At 41.0% G+C, this 19,863-nt stretch overlaps 1 protein-coding gene and 1 long non-coding RNA gene across 6 annotated transcripts in view; one reads left to right on the forward strand and one right to left on the reverse strand.

Moving 5' to 3' along the window:
- The window catches only part of STARD13 (StAR related lipid transfer domain containing 13), a 292,627-nt gene that overhangs the window by 144,333 nt on the left and 128,431 nt on the right, over nucleotides 1–19,863 (forward strand). The window contains exon 1 of one of the 5 annotated variants that reach the window (XM_051778841.1): nucleotides 6,005–6,162. The exons of the other annotated variants lie outside the window; for them this stretch is intronic. Coding sequence (XP_051634801.1) covers nucleotides 6,039–6,162 — 124 coding nt within the window. The 5' untranslated portion in view covers nucleotides 6,005–6,038. Of the gene's footprint in view, nucleotides 1–6,004; nucleotides 6,163–19,863 lie in introns of those variants that run through there. 5 annotated transcript variants of the gene reach the window in all.
- LOC127467212 (uncharacterized) lies at nucleotides 11,409–15,695 on the reverse strand. The gene is made up of 4 exons (XR_007903012.1): nucleotides 15,619–15,695; nucleotides 14,781–14,901; nucleotides 13,662–13,773; nucleotides 11,409–12,030 (listed from the first exon to the last, which is right to left on the reverse strand). It is a non-coding gene; the product is annotated as an uncharacterized LOC127467212 (long non-coding RNA).

Below are 19,863 nucleotides of genomic sequence, written 5' to 3' on the forward strand. Positions count from 1 at the left end.
AAGAGGGGCAACATTCTGCGCTGAGACATTTTGTGTTTCAACATAGCTGCTCACTTATTCAAGGGTATTAATTACCTCAAAATTTCAAGCTCTGCTCTAGTAAAAAAACACTATACGTACACATATAAAATGTATTCCACTTTCCCAGTTGCTTGATCATTGAATAATTGTTTATTTCTACGGTGACTGGCTTTGCCCAGCCCAATATTTCATATCTGCAACATATTTTAAAGATGTCCACAGAGCATCTTATGAAAGGAAGTGAAAGTTTATTGGCACTTGGTTTGTTTTGTCCGTTCTTCTCCTCTGCTATCTGAGAAATGTGCAAGGGCTTTTATGGCTGCAATTCTTCAGAATTTCAGCTTAAGTATCAGCTTTGTTGTCTTCTGTTCTGTAGAAGTGTTTACTTAGAGGGTAATCCATCCTACAATCCTTTGTGCCACAGCTGCCTCCCTGTTCCCTTCTTCACCATTCTCACATAATAGAACAACCTCCTCCTACCTGTTACACAGGACCTTCACCTGGAGTTCATAATCTCCTGTGACAACTTAGGCTGAGTTAAGGACACAAGATTGGAGAAGTAGAGGGGTTATTAAAAAATAATCTACAAGAGCTAGGTGTAACCAGAATGTGAGATGGAGAGAAAAGTCCAAGTTACAGTTGGTCAGGATATAAAATCCTGCTGTGTCAAAACCAATTATTTTCCAGAAAACCTGATGATGTCTCTAATTTTTATTCTGTAAGAAACAATGCGTTTTGTCAGAAGGAGGTTTCCAGGTGAAAAATTGTGGTTGCTCTAGGAAAAATTTTCATCTCATGTTTACCATTTCACCTTTGTTCTCACTTTGCCTTGATAGACAATCTAGTCTACTTCACTGCATCCCAAATGCAAATACCCTGGCAGTTCTCTGCTGTCACAGCTCATTGCAGTTCATCCTGCCTTTATGGTGCATCAAGTTGAGGCTACTTGGCTGAAGTCTGAAGGCCCTTTCCTTGCCTATCTACCATTTGCTCAATAAAAAGCTTACTTCCCACAGTCTGTCTGTACAGGATGCCAGCTTTTGTTGTCTACTCATTAGGTTTTCGAATACACATTTACATGTTTTTATTAAAAGTGCCCTTCATGTTTAGAAATTGGTTCTCTGAATATACAAAGATACCACATTAACCTCTTTGGAGATCATCTTGCTAACTTGCTTTGCTTCAGTGCCTCCAAAAGCTAATTCTGGTGCGTTAACACCAGTAGTTACTGCACTGGCCAGTATTGTTTCACTGTTCTCTGGTACTCCACCCTTCCTACCCCAATTAGGTCTTCTCTCCATGGGAGTCTTGTTTTATATTTAGTTTGTAATCTCCTGAAGGCAAAGATTATACTTCTGCTCCATCCGGTTTCTGGTTCCAAGCACTTTGAGAATAATACATTTTTGTTATTATTATTAACAATAATAATAATAATGTACCATCCTATGAACAGAAGAAAAGTTTAATTCCCCTCCATCCACTCCATGCTCTTTTTAGCAAGGGAGAGGGAGCACAGTCAAACAGCAGACACTTTGTTACTGTATCTAAGCATATTTAGAGCCCTTTCACAGTGAATACTGCAAGAAGTTCCATTTATTTCAGCATTAATCACTGTGAACAAAAGTGAAAGAATTTGGCCCCAACTAATGAAAGCCAGCAGTGCTCTGCTGTTGGCAAAGTGTAGAGTGATCCTTTCCCAGAGCTTCAGAAAGCTGAAATGGAGAAGGATGAACATATAGGTGCCAATCTCTTGATAAACTGTGCAAGAGTGAAACTTTATAGTTGATCCTCATTAAAGCTACCATAAAATGGTGATAATTTGCGTATATAAATAACAAACATGGATAGAGTGCCAGGGCACACGCTAAAACATTTTGTCCTCATTCACAATGATTCTTTTCTCTATCCAAAATATTTGTTTGTTTACTTAGATGTCTAAGAGGACACCTACTCAAATGCCCTTGATGCTTTTCACATAATTTGAACCACAAAATTAGTATGAAATTCACTGCAGTCTGCTATTAGGAAAACAAGCAATGGAAAACCTCAAATCTTTTCTTCCCTTCCAGTGCTAGCCCAGACTTACAACATCCCACTCAGACGATTTAGCCTGTGATAGACACAAATTCCAGAGCTCTAGGACTCCCAAAGAGATAAAGATCATTGCCAAAGTTATAAATATTACTTGATGTATTTATATCTAGGCTGTCTGAGCTACTATTTGAAGCTACAGAAGCATAGCAACACCATTTTGAGTATAGTAAACTTCCAGAAGCTTCATTACAGTCAATTCCTGAAGAACTACATTAATTAGAACATTTGGTATTGCACTGATTAGTATCAGACTGCATCGTTGATCCTGTAGATCCTGTTATTTCCTCTTTTACTTTATTACTGCTTTTTAAGAGATACAAGTGTAAGGAGCTTCTGTCCTCTAAACAGCATGCAGTAACCTAGGATGCACTCTTTCCACATTTTCCTCTGCAAGACATATCCTGTTTTGTTCTTCTTGAAGTAGACAAATATTGTGAAGTGATTAAACTAACAAAAAATCCTGGCTTATGGTAATTAGGGACAAGAGCATGGAAAGGAAAGAAGCTGTACTTTTATCATAGTCTTTCCCTATAAATAGAGTTTATAAATAGCAAAACAAGATGTAGTCATGTTTCTTTGTACTTAGGCCTGATTCTCTTCTTACCAGGTGCATTCGAGTTTTTACAGTTACTTTATTAGGACTAGATCAGGCTGCATAATGGAATAGCTAAAAAATTAAAAACACACTGCTAATTAGGGGCCAGAATATTATGCAGTATCAATTAACTTGGTTTTTAATTACCATGGTGATTGGAAGGAACTATAAATTGCTAAATATATAATTAGAACATCACACTTTTGTGCCACGATGATATCAGAGCATGGGTTTGATTAGTTTAGACTTTCCTGCAACATTTTACATGCTTACAAGATTTTAAGACAGATACTACTTTCATTTCTGCCAATATTCTGTTATCAATGAGCAAAGGCAGATATAATAGTTCAGCTTCTTTCAAGGCAACTGGGAATTTCCTCCTTTCTCTTCATCGTATACAGTGGTTTCATTGCAATTACTCTGAAAAGAACCATTTTGACCAGACTAGTATCAAGCAAGAAAACTGCTGTTTCTGTGGAAAATGTGCTTTCCTTTTCTTTCCCCCAGAAATGTTATCCATCTTGTTCTGGATGTCAGAATGTTTCAAGCAAGAACACTGATCAGTTGGCTACTTACACACTTAACCAACATATGAAAAATGTGTAAGAGACCAGAACTTTACCATTTTTACCATAATTTCTAACATCCTTAAAGGAAATGAAACATCTTTGTCCTCTGAATGATCCCTAACACACTACCTTCTTCAAACAGATTATGTGGAATAGCTCCTATTGTGACTGCTACTACCAGGTGTAATACATCAAAAATACTTGTGATGGTAATTCGACTTCTAAACAGCTGACTATGAATAAAGGCATAAAGTAAGAATGGGCCAGTTGCTGCATGAGATGTGTTCTCATTACTCAATAGCACTGTTTTCTCTGGGGAGAAAAGTACAATATCTGATCTTGCTTCTGGATTTAGTTTTCACAATAAAGTACCTGAAACTAGGAAGATTGTTGTCAGTGCATGCCACCAAGTTTGGTCTAGGCTTGTCAGTTCAGTTCTGTGGCTGATTATGAAATACAACCATATGACTGGAATTTATCTTAGTAACCTGTGGTGAGATAACATGGTATTAGCAATTGCTAGTGTCTTATCGCTGATTAGCTGCTTTCAGTAAACCTGGAAGTCTAGGGACATCTTTGATAAGGTAACATCTTCAAAAAAGGTATAGAAGGGAACATAATATCTTTTGTTGTATTGCAACATTCTGGCCATCACAGCAAGCCACTGAAAAAAGGGAGATCTATCTTCCAGACAGGCTGGAAATGGTAAGATGGTGCATCCAAGTGTGGCTGCCAGAAGAGCACTGTTGAAGGTTGCAGTACTGGCTAAAGCGAGCTGATGTTTGTGAGTAGTGACACTGCAGTGTGATACAAAACCTTCAAAACTAATTTAATTATTTCACCTCTAGACTGTGTGTCACTGATCATCTTTATAGGTCAGCTGAGTACAATATCAGAAATTAATTTCTCATTTCTACCTGGTTCCTAGGTGATAAAAGCCGGTAGCAGAAAACAGCATGGTAGGTCTTATGCACCAGTAATGGCTGTGTTGGTAAGAGATTAAATAAAGAGAGGCCGAGGTCAGAGGCAGATTTACTGGGCAGAGGAGCTGATTGTAGGAACTGTAATCCTCTCTTCTCCCATTAACATCAGCAGGTGTTTGCTCTGGGTCATGGGATGTGGGAGTATTTACATAATTGTGCTGTTCCCCTTCAAGATCTTGTATGTATCCATCCCTGGAAGGTATTTCTGTTCTCAAGTCAAGTCCTTTGGAGGACACTGTAGCTGGAATTGCAGGAGCAGGAGTGACATACATCATCATCACAAGTTCTAGGCAAGCACATTGTCTCCACTATAGAAGAGTAGTTCGAGATTAACCTTTTTAGATCAACCTTTTAAGAACAGGGACAATGGAAAATAAATTCACAGAGTAAGCAGAAGACGTTATTAAAATTGAGTGGCAATATGGAATACATCTGTTTGTTTGCTTTTAGTTTCTACGGGCATTGCTGACGTTGCAGTAACCGTTTTAATTTAAACAAGATGGGGATATTGATAATGTTTAATGTGACTGCTTTACCAGGGCATTCAGCTGTTTCAGTGTAGGGTACTCACCTGCTGGAACTTCAGCCTCTTCTTTGCACATCACTAATACCCTGCTGAAAGAGAATGCAGTGAGTAACTGTTTGTGACTAAATGAAATAAAGCCCCTGTTGTCTTCCTCAGCTATCAGGCTCTCTGCTGCTAGTCATGCTGGGAAACAACCAGGATAGAGAAGGGGCCACTGTTACAATAGTATTTCCTAGATCACAGAAGAAGCAGAGACACAACATGGTTTCCTAAATGGGATAAGGACCCTGCTGTTGCTTTCTGGATAGTCTAGGGATGGAGGAATCAGAAGTCCTTTTAGGCTGTAAATGTGTGCAAAAAGTGCCAGGGTTTAGTTTTGAAACCTCTTAGGAGTGTAAGATCTTGTTAAAGGAGGTAATGTAGGAGGGCTGAAGGGTTGATGCAGGGGGAGAGAGGTGGGGGTAAGTGTGTGGAATGCAAAGAAAGTGGGAAAGAAACGGGAGAGGCTGTGTTGCGATGACTGTGGCTTGATCTTGGGCAAAGTTGATAAACAGAGGCCTTTGAAAATAAAACAGTTTTCTTTCCACAAAAGTCGCAGCATGGGTGAAGCACGTATTACAGCCTCCTGCGAAAAAGGCGGCTCGTTGCCAGTCGGGTTTTCTGTCACCTCTGGCCCTTCGCCGAGCGTCGAGGCTGGTGTGGCGGCGGGCGGCTTCCCGTCGCTGTCCAGGGAGCTCGGAGGCAGCAACGGGAGGCGGCTGGGCGCTGACAGCAGCGCGGCCGCGGGGGCTTCGCCGGACAGTTCCCAAATGAGGGCCACGGGCAAAAGAGGGGTCACGGAATTTAGGCGCGGGGCCGCGAGGCGTGCGGTGTCCCGGGCCGTCGGTGGTGCCTGAGCTCGAGGGGCGCGGGATCCCAGCCACGGCAGGAGCGGGGCCGGACCCCGGGGCACCTTCCCCGCCCCGCGGGGGCCGCGGCGCGGGGGAGGGAGGAGAAGAGGAAGGAGGGCGGCGAAGGGTCGGGCGCGGGACGGGGCGCTGGGGAAGGCTGGCGGCGACAGCGCTGCCCTGGGGGCCGGGGCGGGCGGCGCTCAGGTGAAGGGGCCGCCCGCCCGGGGCGGCGGTGACGCGGCTGCGGCGCGGCGGGGCTGCCCCGCGGCCCCGTGTGGCCGCTGCCGCCCGTGCCCGACGAGGAGAGCGGCCGGCGGCGCTGAGCGGGGCTGCCCGGGGCGGCATGCGGAGCCGCCGAGGATGAGCAGCCAGCGCCGCCCGGCCAAGGCGCAGCTCCGGAGGTCGCTGAGCGAGCAGCTGCGGGACTCCACTGCCAAAGCCTGGGACTTGCTGTGGAGGAATGTCCGGGAGCGGCGGCTCGCAGGTGAGTCCCGCCGCGCCGCGGCTGCCGCTACCTGCCCGCAGCCGCCCGAGGGGACACCTCGGGGGATGCCTCGGCCCCAGGGGCGCGGGGGGCTCCCGATCCCAGGGGACGCCTGGGGGGGCACCAGCGCCGCTGCCGCCGCCGGAGCGCGGAGACCCCGAGGCTTCAGCCAGGGCGGGACGGGAGCTCCCGGCACCGCCGCGGCTGCCGGCACGGACGCGGTCGGCAGCGGCCGGGCGGGTCGGGCTGCGGGCAGGGGCCGGGCTGCAGGCAGGTCGGGTCCCCCAGCCCCCCAGCAAGCAGCACCTGCCCGAGTGCGGGCGAGCTGGGCGGGGGTGGAGACACAAGCAGCCGGGCTCGGGGCGAAACCTGGAGATCCTCCCACGTCGGAGGCTCCTTTTGAGCATCTTCGAAACCAAGGGGGCTGACGTTGCCTCCGGGAAGCAAGCTCATCTGCTTCGCTGACCAGTTTCCTAAGTGACTTGCAAGTCCAGGTTGGTTCCTCCTAGGGTTTGCATGTGAGGAGTACCACAACTCCCAAAGAAAAATGGTCTGGTTTATTTCAGGCACTTTTATAGCTTTAGGGCATCTAACTGTTCTGGAAAATCGGCCTCCTGCAGTCTTAGAATCCCCAGGTGTGGACCGGGACACAGAGCAGGGCAGGTGCTCCGGTAGGTGAGGTCACATTTAGAGCAATGCTATTGCAGCAGCACAGTCGCTTTAGACACACAAACATACAGCTAATTTGTATTTATAAAATACTTAGTGATTTAGAAGATCTCGAGGGTACATGGCAAGTGCAAGGTAGAGTTCTTATACTGGAAAACAATACATCAAGATTTATGAGCAGAATCCTGTATAATGAAGCCTAATTTGTAAAGATGGATTCCTCTGCCACATCCTATAGCATTGTTAGGAGTTTGGTGACCTTGTCTAGGGCACTGTCACCTAGTATTGTGTAATGCAGAGGTAAATGATATAGGTCTTCAGACTGTGTCTACGGCACATTAGTTCTTATGTATTAAAGTAACAGATAAAAATTGCATGGTAATTTTTTGAAAAATTCATCTAAACTGGGTGGGTTCAATAATGATTTACTAAACTGGCTAATTTTGTCATAATATGGCTACCCAAAATAATAAATTGTCTTTACATTTAATCCACTTATTCCTATATTGATAGCAGATGCCAGCAGACATTCAGCAAGGATATTTTGTTGTTTTGTTTTGTTTTTTTTTTTTCTAGTCAGAGACAACTATTGCTTGATTGAGCAAAGGATCTGGGCAGGCTGCCATGAAACTGTAGCCAACTTCTTAAAGCAGCTGGATATTAAAATTGATGGAGTCAAAACTTTTTATTTAAGTTGGATAGAATACTGATGTCCTGGGCTTATGCACTGCCATAATTTAAGTGCTATTCATAATATGATGGTGAGACACTGATACACATGCCTTTTAATTAAATTAATTGTCTGATGACATAACAAGATATGTACAAGTATCATCTGTTGATTCCAGAGATGTTCTGATGCTTTTCTGTCTCTGGCATTTTTGTCCTTGTTTTTATATTTATTTGTCCCTTTGATCCACGTAGCTGCAGTGTATATTCCTAGGCCTCTTCTTCCAGCTTTTGTTAATGAGAAGGCAGGGAATTTAAGCTGCTCTAAATGTGTCGTTATTTGCTGGTTGCCAGATGAGCGTCTTCTCCATCGTAATAGGTCCAATCCCAGTCAGGCTGTACAAGTTCCCTCCTTTTCCTCCGAGCTGATATTGCAGTTCAGCCCTGACTGACAGTGTAGCTGATAACTAGTGTTAAAGAGCAATGACCAAAACAAAATGGAGTTTTAACCATCAGTGTGCTGGCATATTCCAACCATCAAGCCAAATAAAGGCTTGTGATTAAGTCATTGCTGTGAAGACAGCTTTGCAGGCACTTAAATAGTTATTTTTTTGGTCTGCTTTACTTTTTTATTTATTTGTTAAGGATCCAGACACCAGTAGTCCAACATATACCTGTAAAGAAAGTAAGCACATGACAGCTTAATTCACAAAAATTATATAATTGTTGGGGTTGGATGAGATGCTCGGAAGTCTCTAGTCTAGTCTCCAGCTCAGAGCAGGATCAGCACTGGGAGCAGGGCAGGTTGCTCAGGGCTTTCCCCAGTGCTCCTTGGGAAGAGTTTGTGCTCTGATGTCCTTGTGCTGGAACAGAGGGCAGGAGCACACTATTGGGCAGTGGGTGTGTGAGCTAGAGAAAGGAGCTGAACCTTGGCTAGAGCAAGGAGAGAGCTGAGCTTTGGCTCAGCTGTTCTCAAAGAGGCAGACAGCATGGCTAGGTTGCTCTGGAAAGTAGGCTGTGCATAAAAAGACTAATACAGTGTGCTCCTTCCCTCTCTCCCTCCCCCTTTGCAACAGAGGTGATGAGCAGCCTGGCTCTTGGCGACAGCGCTGCTCCGTACTGTCTCTTTTTCGGGACAGATCTATGGTGCCCAGAAGCTCTTAGTCACTCTTTTGGATTCACTGATTAGGATTTGTTTTTTAAACAATGAGGGAACCCTCTACAGTGCCAAAAATGGCACCCTTAGGGGTTTTTGTGCTTTTCATAATTTTTGCAGAGGTATTTTACACTTTCTGTGTTTTCACTATGCTTATGGTTTAAATTGGAATGCACAAACTGAATGGGAAATGTACCAGAATTTTAAGGCCCTGTAAGGACCTATTTGCCTTAAAAGTTACATAAAATACTGTTGGTTTAATGTAATCCTGAACCACTATGTCGTTATTGAAAACCAGCGTTTGAGGAATTTAACTTGGGTATTTAACAGACTCTCCAAAAGCAATGACCTAAGCTGATTCTGAGATCCCTGCTCAAATCATGATCACCTGTTACAGTAAAACACAAGTTGTTGTTACATTTCTTGTATGTAGGGGAAAAGTGCCACTCTCTCTCTGGCATTCTTTCACTTATTATATACTAAAATAAAATAAAAATTTAGTTTTGAAATTTGGTACTTTGAAGTCAGGAAACACCAGATGTAAGGATGCCAGTTGCTATATTGTGCAGCCTCCTCACAGGGTATGATTGTTAAGACTGACAGGATTGGCATGATCATCTTACCTTTTTTTGCACAGAATTTTTCAGCCTCATTCACTGTACAAAGTAATGATCCCCATTGCTAAATCTGTTAACCTAGAGCCTGTTGTACTGCAGCTTTCTCAAATCGTGGACTGAGCAGAGAATTACAAATTCCTTTAAGAGTTCATGAGCATGGTGCTTAGGAGCAGGTCATATCATTAATGTTTTGGTTGTATTCCTAGAAGCTGTATGGTTATATTGCTCCCATTTTACAGATAGAAACCAGAGGCACAATGAGACTGAACTCAAGAATACCAAGTCTTGAGAGTCAGAATTTGAATTTTCTACTTTAATATTCAAATTGTGGCTCTCAGTGGTTCCTGTTGCACATTTGGGTTCTAACTGTCCTGCACCCAGGGAAAGAATAACTTGCAGTTTCTGGTGGTCTGATCAGATTTTTTTTCAAGTGACTTGGTGGAAAACAGAAAAGAATGGAACCACAGGGATAGTTTACTTGGCATAGTCTCAGAAACCTGTTTTTTTTCCTGTATGCTGTCTCCCACCCTGCAGGGGTCCTGCAGCTGCTGGCTTAGCTGGTATGTGGTGCTGATACATGACCAGACCATTGTATATCATCAGATGGGATTCTTGGAAACTGAATGTGAGGATGAAGTTAAGACTTTGCCCTAATGCCTAGTGGGAAGAGATTGAGTTAGAATTAAGTGGGTGACTTCAACTCTGAAACTTACTTAAGTTTGAAAACTTCATGACCCTAACATTCTTCTAATAATAGAAAGCTTTGTGTCCAGTTTCCTCAGTTTAGCTTTTAGCTGTGGTTTAGCAATCTACACAGATAGCTGCCAGGATTTCTGCTCTGAAAGGCTGCCTTCACTGTGTCTATGGAAAAGATACACTCTCAGTCTTTTTTGCCAAATCTCTTCTCACCTAAGCTTCATGTCCCACAATACTTTGTATGTTCAGTGTTCTTGAAGAGATTAAATCCCTACTTGATTTCCTCTAGCTTTTCTGGTACAATTCCTCTTATCTCTTCATTGACATCCTCTCTACTGTCTGCTGCAACAGCAGTACCAGGCAGGATACCCTTGAGCACTGTCCCAACTCCTGCTCAGCTGCAGAGCTCTTCAGAAGCAACTGCCTGTGGTAGTTTTGGGGAAGGATTTTGGATGTTCCCACTCTTTTCTTGGCTTGGCCATGCTCTGAGTAAGCACACTTTGGGATCAAGTTTTCCGCTAAGTCTCCAGTGGTTTGCTCAGACTGCCATTTCAAAATTTTTTAATTTGTCCAAGTTTGGACAGATTTTTCAAGCACTGTTGCTAGAGTTACTCTGGAACCTTCACTGTGAGATTACAGGTTTTTGTTCCAAAGGATGAAGCGCTAGCGTCTCAAATCAAGTGGCATGAAAAGGTACAGTGGGACAACATAAGATTGACTAATTTTTTTCTTAGAAATGGATTACTTGAAGCTTCAAAAATTGAAACAGGAGCATGAGGCAGGCTCATGAGTAAAAGAAAATTTAGGTCTAAAGAAGCCAAAATTAAGTTGTTAAATGGAAAGTTTTAGAAGACCTGCTCTAGGATATCCTTAACTGTTCAGGCGGATCTATATTAATTGGCAGCTACAAGTATCTCTTCAAATATGAGTGAAATGCATTTATGTCAGAGATGAAATGGAACATTATTTGAAGTAGGTTAGAAAATGGAGACTTATTTGTCCAGCAGAAAGTTAACTACCACATTCAGCATGTGGCAAAAATGTCCAGGCAATGCACCTGTTCCTCTTAAAAGTAATTTGTGGTTGGTTTGTGTTTTATTGTGGGTTTATTGGGTGCAAATGAACAAGCCTAAGTTTGTAATTGCACCTCTGGCAGCATGATGCTTCCTGGCACCAGCTGGTCTGTTGATCCTGGTGAATACAGAAGTGAAAAGTCTTAAAAAGCTATTGATCACAACCAGAACTATATGAATTTTAGCACAGTTTTCTGTCATGCCTGTATGGAGGCAAAAGCAGTTATGTTTCTGGAGCCTAATTACAGAAGTATCAAATCTATAGGTTCCTCATAGTTTTTAGTTTTCATTTAAAATGGAACATTTTTAAGAACTTACTTTTGAAGTTTGTACTCTGAAAAGCTGAAGTCTGTTTTGATATGAGATAACTGTTAGGAGAGCCGAAAAGAAACACGTGTACCAGGCTCCCAGGTCCTCTGAGAACTCCTGAGCAAAGGCAGACATCCTGCTATGGGGCCAACTTTGAGTCTGTAGAATCTTGGTATTATTATATTACTGAAATTTATTCTTAATTAAGACCTTTGTGTACATGCAAATGTGGCAGGTTAATCTACTTAAAGCCATTCATGGAAAGAGTGAAATTTTTTATAAAATAATGTTGGCAGGTCAGTTTTCATTAAAGACTGTGGGAGATGTACATGTGAAAAATGTGGGGTTTGTTGTGGCCAGTTTGGTGGGCATACTTTTATGTTCCATTTTAAAATCATGCATGTATATTTCTAGAAAGCAGAGTTGTTGCAGTCTGTGTCCCCACCAGTGCACTGGAGAATACAAGATGCTGATTCTCATGTATGCTGATAAGATGTATATGTGTAAATTCCCCCATTACCCAGCTCCATCAATGGGAAAAGACCATCCTTTGTCAAAGAGAAAAGTTATGAAAGGCGTTCTTTATTCGTGACAGAGTGCTTTAGGGAAGAAAGAAAGTGACTTATGAGTGATTCGTTTGGTCAGGCATGCCAGGAAATTTTCTGCTCTTGTATCACTCCTAAAGAAAATTAGTAGCCAAAAATGTAGTCATTGATCTCATAAATTACATTGATCATGCTATATATTCTGTATTAATCTTAGGAGGCTTTTTAGAATACCTTATTTAAAGTATATATAGGCTTTTCTTTGCACTAAGTTACATCAGTATCCTCTATCTCCTTCCCTAGGCACTCCTTGAAGGCCAGTGGTTTGAATCTGAAAAGGGAGCAATGGTGGCAAAATACCACCATTGTTAGTTCTGCTGCTGCCAGGTTCTCATGACCCTCAGCAACAAGAAGTTAATTCCAGAAATACAATTACAAAAATACCAATATGCTTGACCTGCCAAGTATTTCTGTATCAGCATGAGACTGCGAAGGGGGGTGATGGAGGACTCCCCACTGTCTAGAAGTCCAGAGAAAGATGTAATTTTCTCATACTCAAACCCATGTCTCTGCTGCCATTTGCTGTATAGGATTTGGAGTTACTGTGGAGGAGTAGCAGAGGTTCCTAGGGTGACAACAACATTTATCTTCTGGTTTTACATTTAATACATAAATTTTGTATTTGAACAAGTACTGCTTCCATCAGAGAGAGCTATATCAGGGATTATTTTCCTAAAAGAAATTTAATTTTGAATAGTTGATTTCCTGACAGTATAAGTACAAATCTCTGCTGATAAAATGGGGAATCAGTGCTGGCAATAGAACTGGATACCACTTGAATCAGTCAGTTTCCATTTGATAGCTATTTATAGAAGATCCTTGATAAGTCTCCATTTTTCTGGGGGCCATATACATGGTCTCAGTTCATTCCACCTGTAGATGTTTCTATGTGACTAGAAGAAGGCTGATACCTTGTCAGTTTGCTACACTCTGCCTTCATGGAGTATTCCTGCAGGAATTGTAATTATCGCTGATGTTTGCAGACCATAATATTGGAAAAAATTCATAGTACTATTTTTCCAGAAGCAGTATTTATAATACAATATTGTTTAAGTTCCTGTATATTTAGATAGATGGTTTATTGGTACTCATATTTTTCAAAGATATATAGGAGCTCATATAGACTGCTACAAATACTTAATGTATTTGTCTGGCATTAAACAGTGATGATGTTTTTCCATCCCAAGATTGCTTCTTAATATCAGTCATGGCATATTAAATAATGTATCTTCTCAGTTGTTTCCTGTTAGATGTTTTTGTATTTATTCATATGACTGTAATCCTATAGGCCACTTCCATATCCGCATGCAAGTGACTTTATATAATAACTGTGCCAGAACATTTATATAGAACATTTATATCCACAGTAAACTTTTAGCTACTTAGTGAACATCAATACCGTCTGTTGGTGTCTGCCAGCAAATTCCTAAAGATGTGAAATTTCTGGACTCAGGAAGGCTGTGGAGACTGGACTCCCATCCTTCTGTTTTCCAGCTATAGTAGGACATGGTGCTTAGTTTCGGGAATCAGTGAAGTCTCAATTCTGAATTTCGTGTTGCTGCTTTTTGTTTGAATGAAAAAACCCTTCAAAATGTCCCATATTGTTATATTTTTAAGGATTCTGAGAACATAGATGTCTTAACAATATGATCTATGCAATACTTGCTGGGCAATGGCCTTATTTCACAGTAGTGGTTTGACTCACATTTGTTTTCCTGTATTTCTTGAGAGACAGATGTTCTCTCTTGCTCTTCCTTATTTCTTTTGCTTTTCTGTCATACCATGGCCAAATCCTGTGCTGCTATATATTATAGCTCCTGTAAAAATCATCTCCTCAAGTCACAATTCATTGAGAAACCTAGCTTTCACTTCAACTGAAGCAAATTTGAATAGCAAATTTAAAAAGAAAATGTGAACTTCAGAGTCAGAAAAGACAGGAAAAAAATGTAGTTTGTAAAATGTCAGTTTTGAACCAGCCCCATGATTTTAAAGAAGTGATGCTTGTCTTGCATTTCTTGAAAATTTGGTTTGGGGAATCTTATTTTCAATAAATTAAGAATTTCTGATGTTTTCTTTTGATTATTGCAAGCTGAAAAATATGACAGTGTAGGAGGTTCCTTGACTGACATTAGAGCATTCACAAGAAGACTGCACTTCTGTAGCTCCTTTGCACATCCAGTTTACAGTTCAAAAATGAAAATATTTTGACAATTAGACCATCTTGGTGCACCTTATACTGCAAATAAGCAAAGGCTGAGTGCATGCAGATATGTGTGCAGCAAGTAGCTATGCTACAAGAAGGGATCAGGAACATCTGCAATTCATGGCACTTGGTTCCATAAAACACCAAACTTCAAAAATCAATTTAATCACTTTACATAATAATCAATTTCCTGTGAAATACTCTGCCTGTCATTCCAGTAGAGGGCAGTAATTTACATACAGTAATTGCAATTAGTGTGTGTAGGCAACGTGTCACAGAATATTAGACACAATAACTGATTTTATTAAGATAGTGCAATATTCAAGGCATACTCTATCCTCAAGGATAAAGTGCCACCCAGAAGCCTTATTTTCTGTGCTTTTGCAGCAGGACTTAATCACATCTAATTACAGTACATTTATGCAATTTGCACTCAGCTCACTAAACTAAGTCACCTCCACATGCCCCAGTGCTACATGCAGAGGTGTGCAACACGTGCCCCCAGTTTAATGACATGACCCCCCCAGACTGAGGGACTGTAACGCAGCTCATACATTATGTGGGTCACTTAAAGAAAGAAAGTATGCCCAAAAGTACATGTTTGGCTCCTGAGATACTTACATGAAATTCAAAACTGTGCAGTGCAGATGTGGCCTTTCTACTCACAGGGCGCTAGTCTGAAGCAGCATGTACAAACAAACTCTCCATGCTCTGGCATAGAGTCCTGAAATTACTGCCATTACTTGGCAATGTAGAAGTGGAACAAAATTTATGAGAATTAAAAAGTAAGATGTTTTCAGCTAGCATGCCAATCAAAACTAAAACATATTCTGCTGTATATAATCACCAGAATGAATTATATTTCAACAGATAATTTCATTGAGATACTGATTTTTTTCTTTGTTGCTGTTAACAGTAAGTATATAGAAAAGTTTTTCTATCCAGAAGTCATTTTTACACATCCAGGAACTTACTGTAGTACAGTGAAAGAGAAGGCACTGAAACTTATAAGCGTTTTGTTTCTTTAAGCTATAAGAATTTGATTTCTAATCTATTTCAAAAACACTATAATTTGGAATTTATGCCTAGCAAAAAATTGTTTAAACGATGAGTATTTCTTTAGCAGCAAGCTAAGTTCATTAACTTCAAAATCACTTCCTTAATTTTATAAATACTTCACAAATTTTACTTGTCACAGTGTAAAATAAGATGGGGATAATTGGTTTCTTCTGTTGCTTGAGTTAAATGAATGGCACTGGTGCGCTGATACACCACGCAGCATATTTTCTGGGGAGGACTGGTTTTCCAGGCCATCGTGATGCAGAAGGCACTGAACCTTCACAGTTCACTTAATACAGAAGCACTTTAAAAAAAACCCACAAAACTGGAGTATTGGCTTTGTTATAGAAAGAATTTAAGGGGAAGTTGCCTTCAGAACAGTAGCATAGTTCAAATGTACCTTATATCATATGTAGATCTTTTTGAGTTTGAGCAAAGAGTAGCTTGAAATATCTTTGTATACAGTCTTCTGTTGCTGTAATTTATGAAGAAATTCAGGAAGAGGATAGCTTAAGGGTTAAGTTAAAACCAAAATTAGAAATGTAGCTCAGTCAAAATACTGAAAAATTTAGCATTGCAAAAACGGGGTTCCTAAAGATTTGGGAACCTCCTTCATTGGTTCATAGCTTGTACTTCCCTAAAGTGTGTTGAATACATGTGCTAAGTTTATGTTGAATTCACTGCATGGAGGAGTGAGGACATAAGCATTTGTCCCAACCTCTAGGTTATTTTCAATGTGCCTCTCATTCCTCTGATAAATACACCTTATTTTTCCCATCCCAGTCCCACTCATCCTGATCTGAATGGCATGCTCTTTCACAGCTTATCCAGGAAAATGCTGTAGTAAATTATTTGAGACTGAGTCATTTATGTGTCAGTTGGCTGAAAGAATATGTGAATGGCATCTCATGGTCTTGCTCATTTTAAGAGGTGTCTTTAACATAAGGACTGATTTTTATTGAAATAAATCAATTTTACAAGGAAATTTCAGCCCTTTTATTTATAGTAAGAAAGCAACTTTTTATTTATTACATTGGAAAGACTGCAGCTGGGAATGCACTCATTAATAGACACAAACAGATGGATTCTGACAAGTCTGTGAACTACTCACACTCTTCTTTAGCAAATATTTTGCAGTAATCCCAATTTGCAAATGTTACTTCAGAAACAAATATGTAACTATCTCAAGCCACAAAACAAAAGAGTCATGAGTGACTTTAAAATACTGTGAGTTAATTATGCATATGATATTGTCAACTGTCACCATCATCAAGCTTCAGGCAATCAAACCACTCCCTGACCTACAAAGCTATCCCACTGCCTCTCCTTCTTTGCCCTGTCCCTTTTGAAGAGTTTATAGCCACCCATTGCAGAACTCCAGTTGTACATGTCATCCCCCTATGTCTCTGTGATGGCAACTATGTCACAGTTTTCCTGCTGCACAGTGGCTTCCAGTTTCTCTCATTTGTGGATCCCCCCACCCTGTCATTAAGCAGAGAAGTTCCTCTACCTGGGCGCACTCCCGCAGCTGTGCTCACAGCTGCCGCCTCGTACTGGCACAAGAGCTGGGGCCACCCTGCAGGTGGCACCTGGGTGGCAGTGTGTTCCTGGGCAGCTGTGTCAGTCGTGCTGGGTGTGGAGCTCAGTGAGGCCATGGCTTTCTGCCAGGGGGATACCGTTGCTTCCTGGTCGAGCTGGCACTGCTTCAGCACCCTTCTGTGCAAACTGCTGTGCCACACCCTGGTCACAACTGCTCCCTAAGGGCTTATTTTATACGTGTGGCCCCTGTCAGCTGCTGTTGTGCTGCCTGTGGGTCCTGGAGGCTCTCAGCTCCTCCTGAGGTTCCCAGTTTCAGTTACACTGTGTTAAATCTCCTGCCATTGCTCCTGGCCCCAACTAGGTCCCAGTCCCAGAGGGCAGGGTGTCTGTGTAGATCTAGTAAAGTCAGGATTTTCAGTAAAGGCTGGCACTACTTTTTCCACTTTCATTTGTGGAAGTCACTGAGAGAAGGTAAATGTTCATCTTCAGAATAGCTCACTAAACAAAGTAGAAGAAAATTAATTATACAATATAGGCAACTGCTAGAGAAGTTGATAGTTTTAAGAAAACTGATAAGAGAAGGACTGCTGTGTAATAGTATAACTAGTGACTCAGATCATGTACTTTCAAGTAAAACCAATGTGTAGCACACATTGTTTCTCTTCAATTTTTAAACTTTAATTTGTACATTTAAAATTTGATCACTGTATTTTTGTTATCATAGGAAGGTAAAAATGACAATCGATTCCTCTTTTCTGCATTATTTATTACTTCATTCACTTTTACCACATCTTCTCTTACTTTTCTCAGCTGAGGTTTTTCACGCTCCATGACAGCATTGAGCCCGTCAGCTTCCTTTGAACCAACAGGGTAATTATATAACCAAAAAGACACCATCAACTTTCCAAATGTCACTAGTCGCTATTACATGCATAACCAAACATATGTACATTGAACCTCTACCTGAATTTCTGCCACACGGTGAGGTGTTTGGAAGTTGCCCAGTGTCTTTCCTGGGAAGAAACTCTTACAGCTTTGTTATCAGCTAAAGCTTTGAACCATTTTTTTTCCTGACATTTACTTTAAGAAAAAAAAGAGCTTCTCTAAAATCAGCAGAACTCTGAATTCTGATGTAAGGATGCCTTTTATCATCCCAACTTCACTCACTCCATCACTCCTGAACATAAAGAAACGTAAGTTCATAGAGAATCAGAAGCATGTAGTTTTATATCAGCTTTGCAAATGAGTATTTTGGTGATTACATCTGAGCATTCTGTATATCCCTGACAGCTCCAACTGCTTTTGTTTCAGAACAAAACAGATTATTTGATTATGGTCTTAATTCAACAGAGCACCTATATGTTGTATAAATTTATATGATTAAGTGTTTGACTCATGTAGACTAGTCCGTTTTGTTACATTTAGCCTCTAAACCAACAGTATATTCTTTTTAAAAAGATTGTCTATTAAGTCAGTGTGGTTGGATGAGTGGGTTCTTCAGAAATAGGAAGGTACCAGAACATCCATATTTATGACATATAATAAAACAAAAGATACTATACCTAATCTGATTCAAATAGAGGTCAAATACATTTCAGAGTCTAGGTTAGACAAGACACCACCAAATAAAACTGACTCTGAAACATCTGGTTTGTTTCATATAAAACCATAAACGTGTAATTACTAAATGGCCTAAGCTGTTTCTTTTGAAGGCACTCTAAACAACAAGGACAGCAGGACAAGTGTTTACAAAGCCAAGGCATATATATTAATCGTGGCATGGCAGCATTTTAGAGAAACTGTCAAATTCAGAGGGATTATAAAACAGCTGGGATGAATTGTAGGTAGGAACTGTTTTAAATCTCTGGATTTTAGGTCACACTAGAGGCTTTAACACAGGGCACTCACTGCCTCTTGCACTCCTTTGTGTTGCTTTCTCTTAAGGGAGAATCATGACTTGTAGAGGGCTGAAACCATTATCTCTTCTTTTATGGAAAGCATAAGTTGGTGCAATCGTTAGGGATCTTGAAACTGGGAAGAAGTTTATTGCTGTGACAGATCAGGCAACATATGGAAGGAAGTAAGATGTTCTCCAGAGACAGATTAAGTTTTTGCCAAGGCATTTTACTGAAATTTTGGAAAATAAACAGGTCACTAATTGAGTCCAGATTTAGCTACTGCAAATTGTGCAAAGATGTTGCAAGCCAGATGCTTTCTCCTATTTGTTTTTACAACCCTTTCTATTTATAGATGCCCTTATTTAATGACTTATTTCTTTAATAAAGGGCATTCATTGTTTTGTGCCGGAAGTCTTGTCTCTCAATTTTGCAAGTAGATGCCTGACTAAAACATACATGTTCACACAACTGCATGGGATGAAACACTCAGCAATAATATGATAAGTAGGAAATAATCAGTAGGAAGAAGTTAACATTTAATTTTTCCCTGGATTTCTTAGCACATAACAGTTTTCAGCCTTTCTCTATGCAAACCCTGCTAGTGAAATGGTAGAGACAAAGAAACTCATCCCAAGACGTCATCCTTAGACTTGGCTTGCCAATAAAGTTGTGAATGCAATCCATGATGGCATTTCCCTGTCCTCCCAAGGTATGCAACACAGCCACTGATGTACCTGTCAGCCCTGTTAAAGCACAGTTTCAGCTCAAACTCCAGGTTAAGGTCGGATTCCAAAATGGGAATGTAGCAGCCCAGTCAGCTAAGCTCTATTAGAAATACTTTAAAAAAGAAATATTCATTCTTTTTCTACTTAAGTTTCTTTTAGTCTTCAGAATGCAGGCATTATATTATGCTCTATCCACTCAATCTTGATTCATGTTATAAATAACGTACAAGGTGAAAAACATCTGCTCTGACTTGAAAGGAGTGAATCTAGTGGGAATGCCTTCTAAAAGGATTGAGCTGGTCACACCAGGTCCTTTGCAGTCAAGGCAGAAATAGGTACCTCTGAAAGCAAGTCCTGTCATCCCAAAATAGGTGTGTGAGACAAGGGGTTGAATTGCCCTCCAGTGGTGCTTGTTTCTTTCCATAATCCTAGCCAAGTGACAGCAAAGACCTGCTTGCATAAGTGACAAACGGGGAAAAGCCA

The sequence above is a fragment of the Manacus candei genome, unplaced genomic scaffold (assembly GCF_025592945.1).
Source record: "Manacus candei isolate 608988 ecotype Guabito, Panama unplaced genomic scaffold, ASM2559294v1 h1tg000014l, whole genome shotgun sequence".
NCBI lineage: Eukaryota > Metazoa > Chordata > Aves > Passeriformes > Pipridae > Manacus > Manacus candei.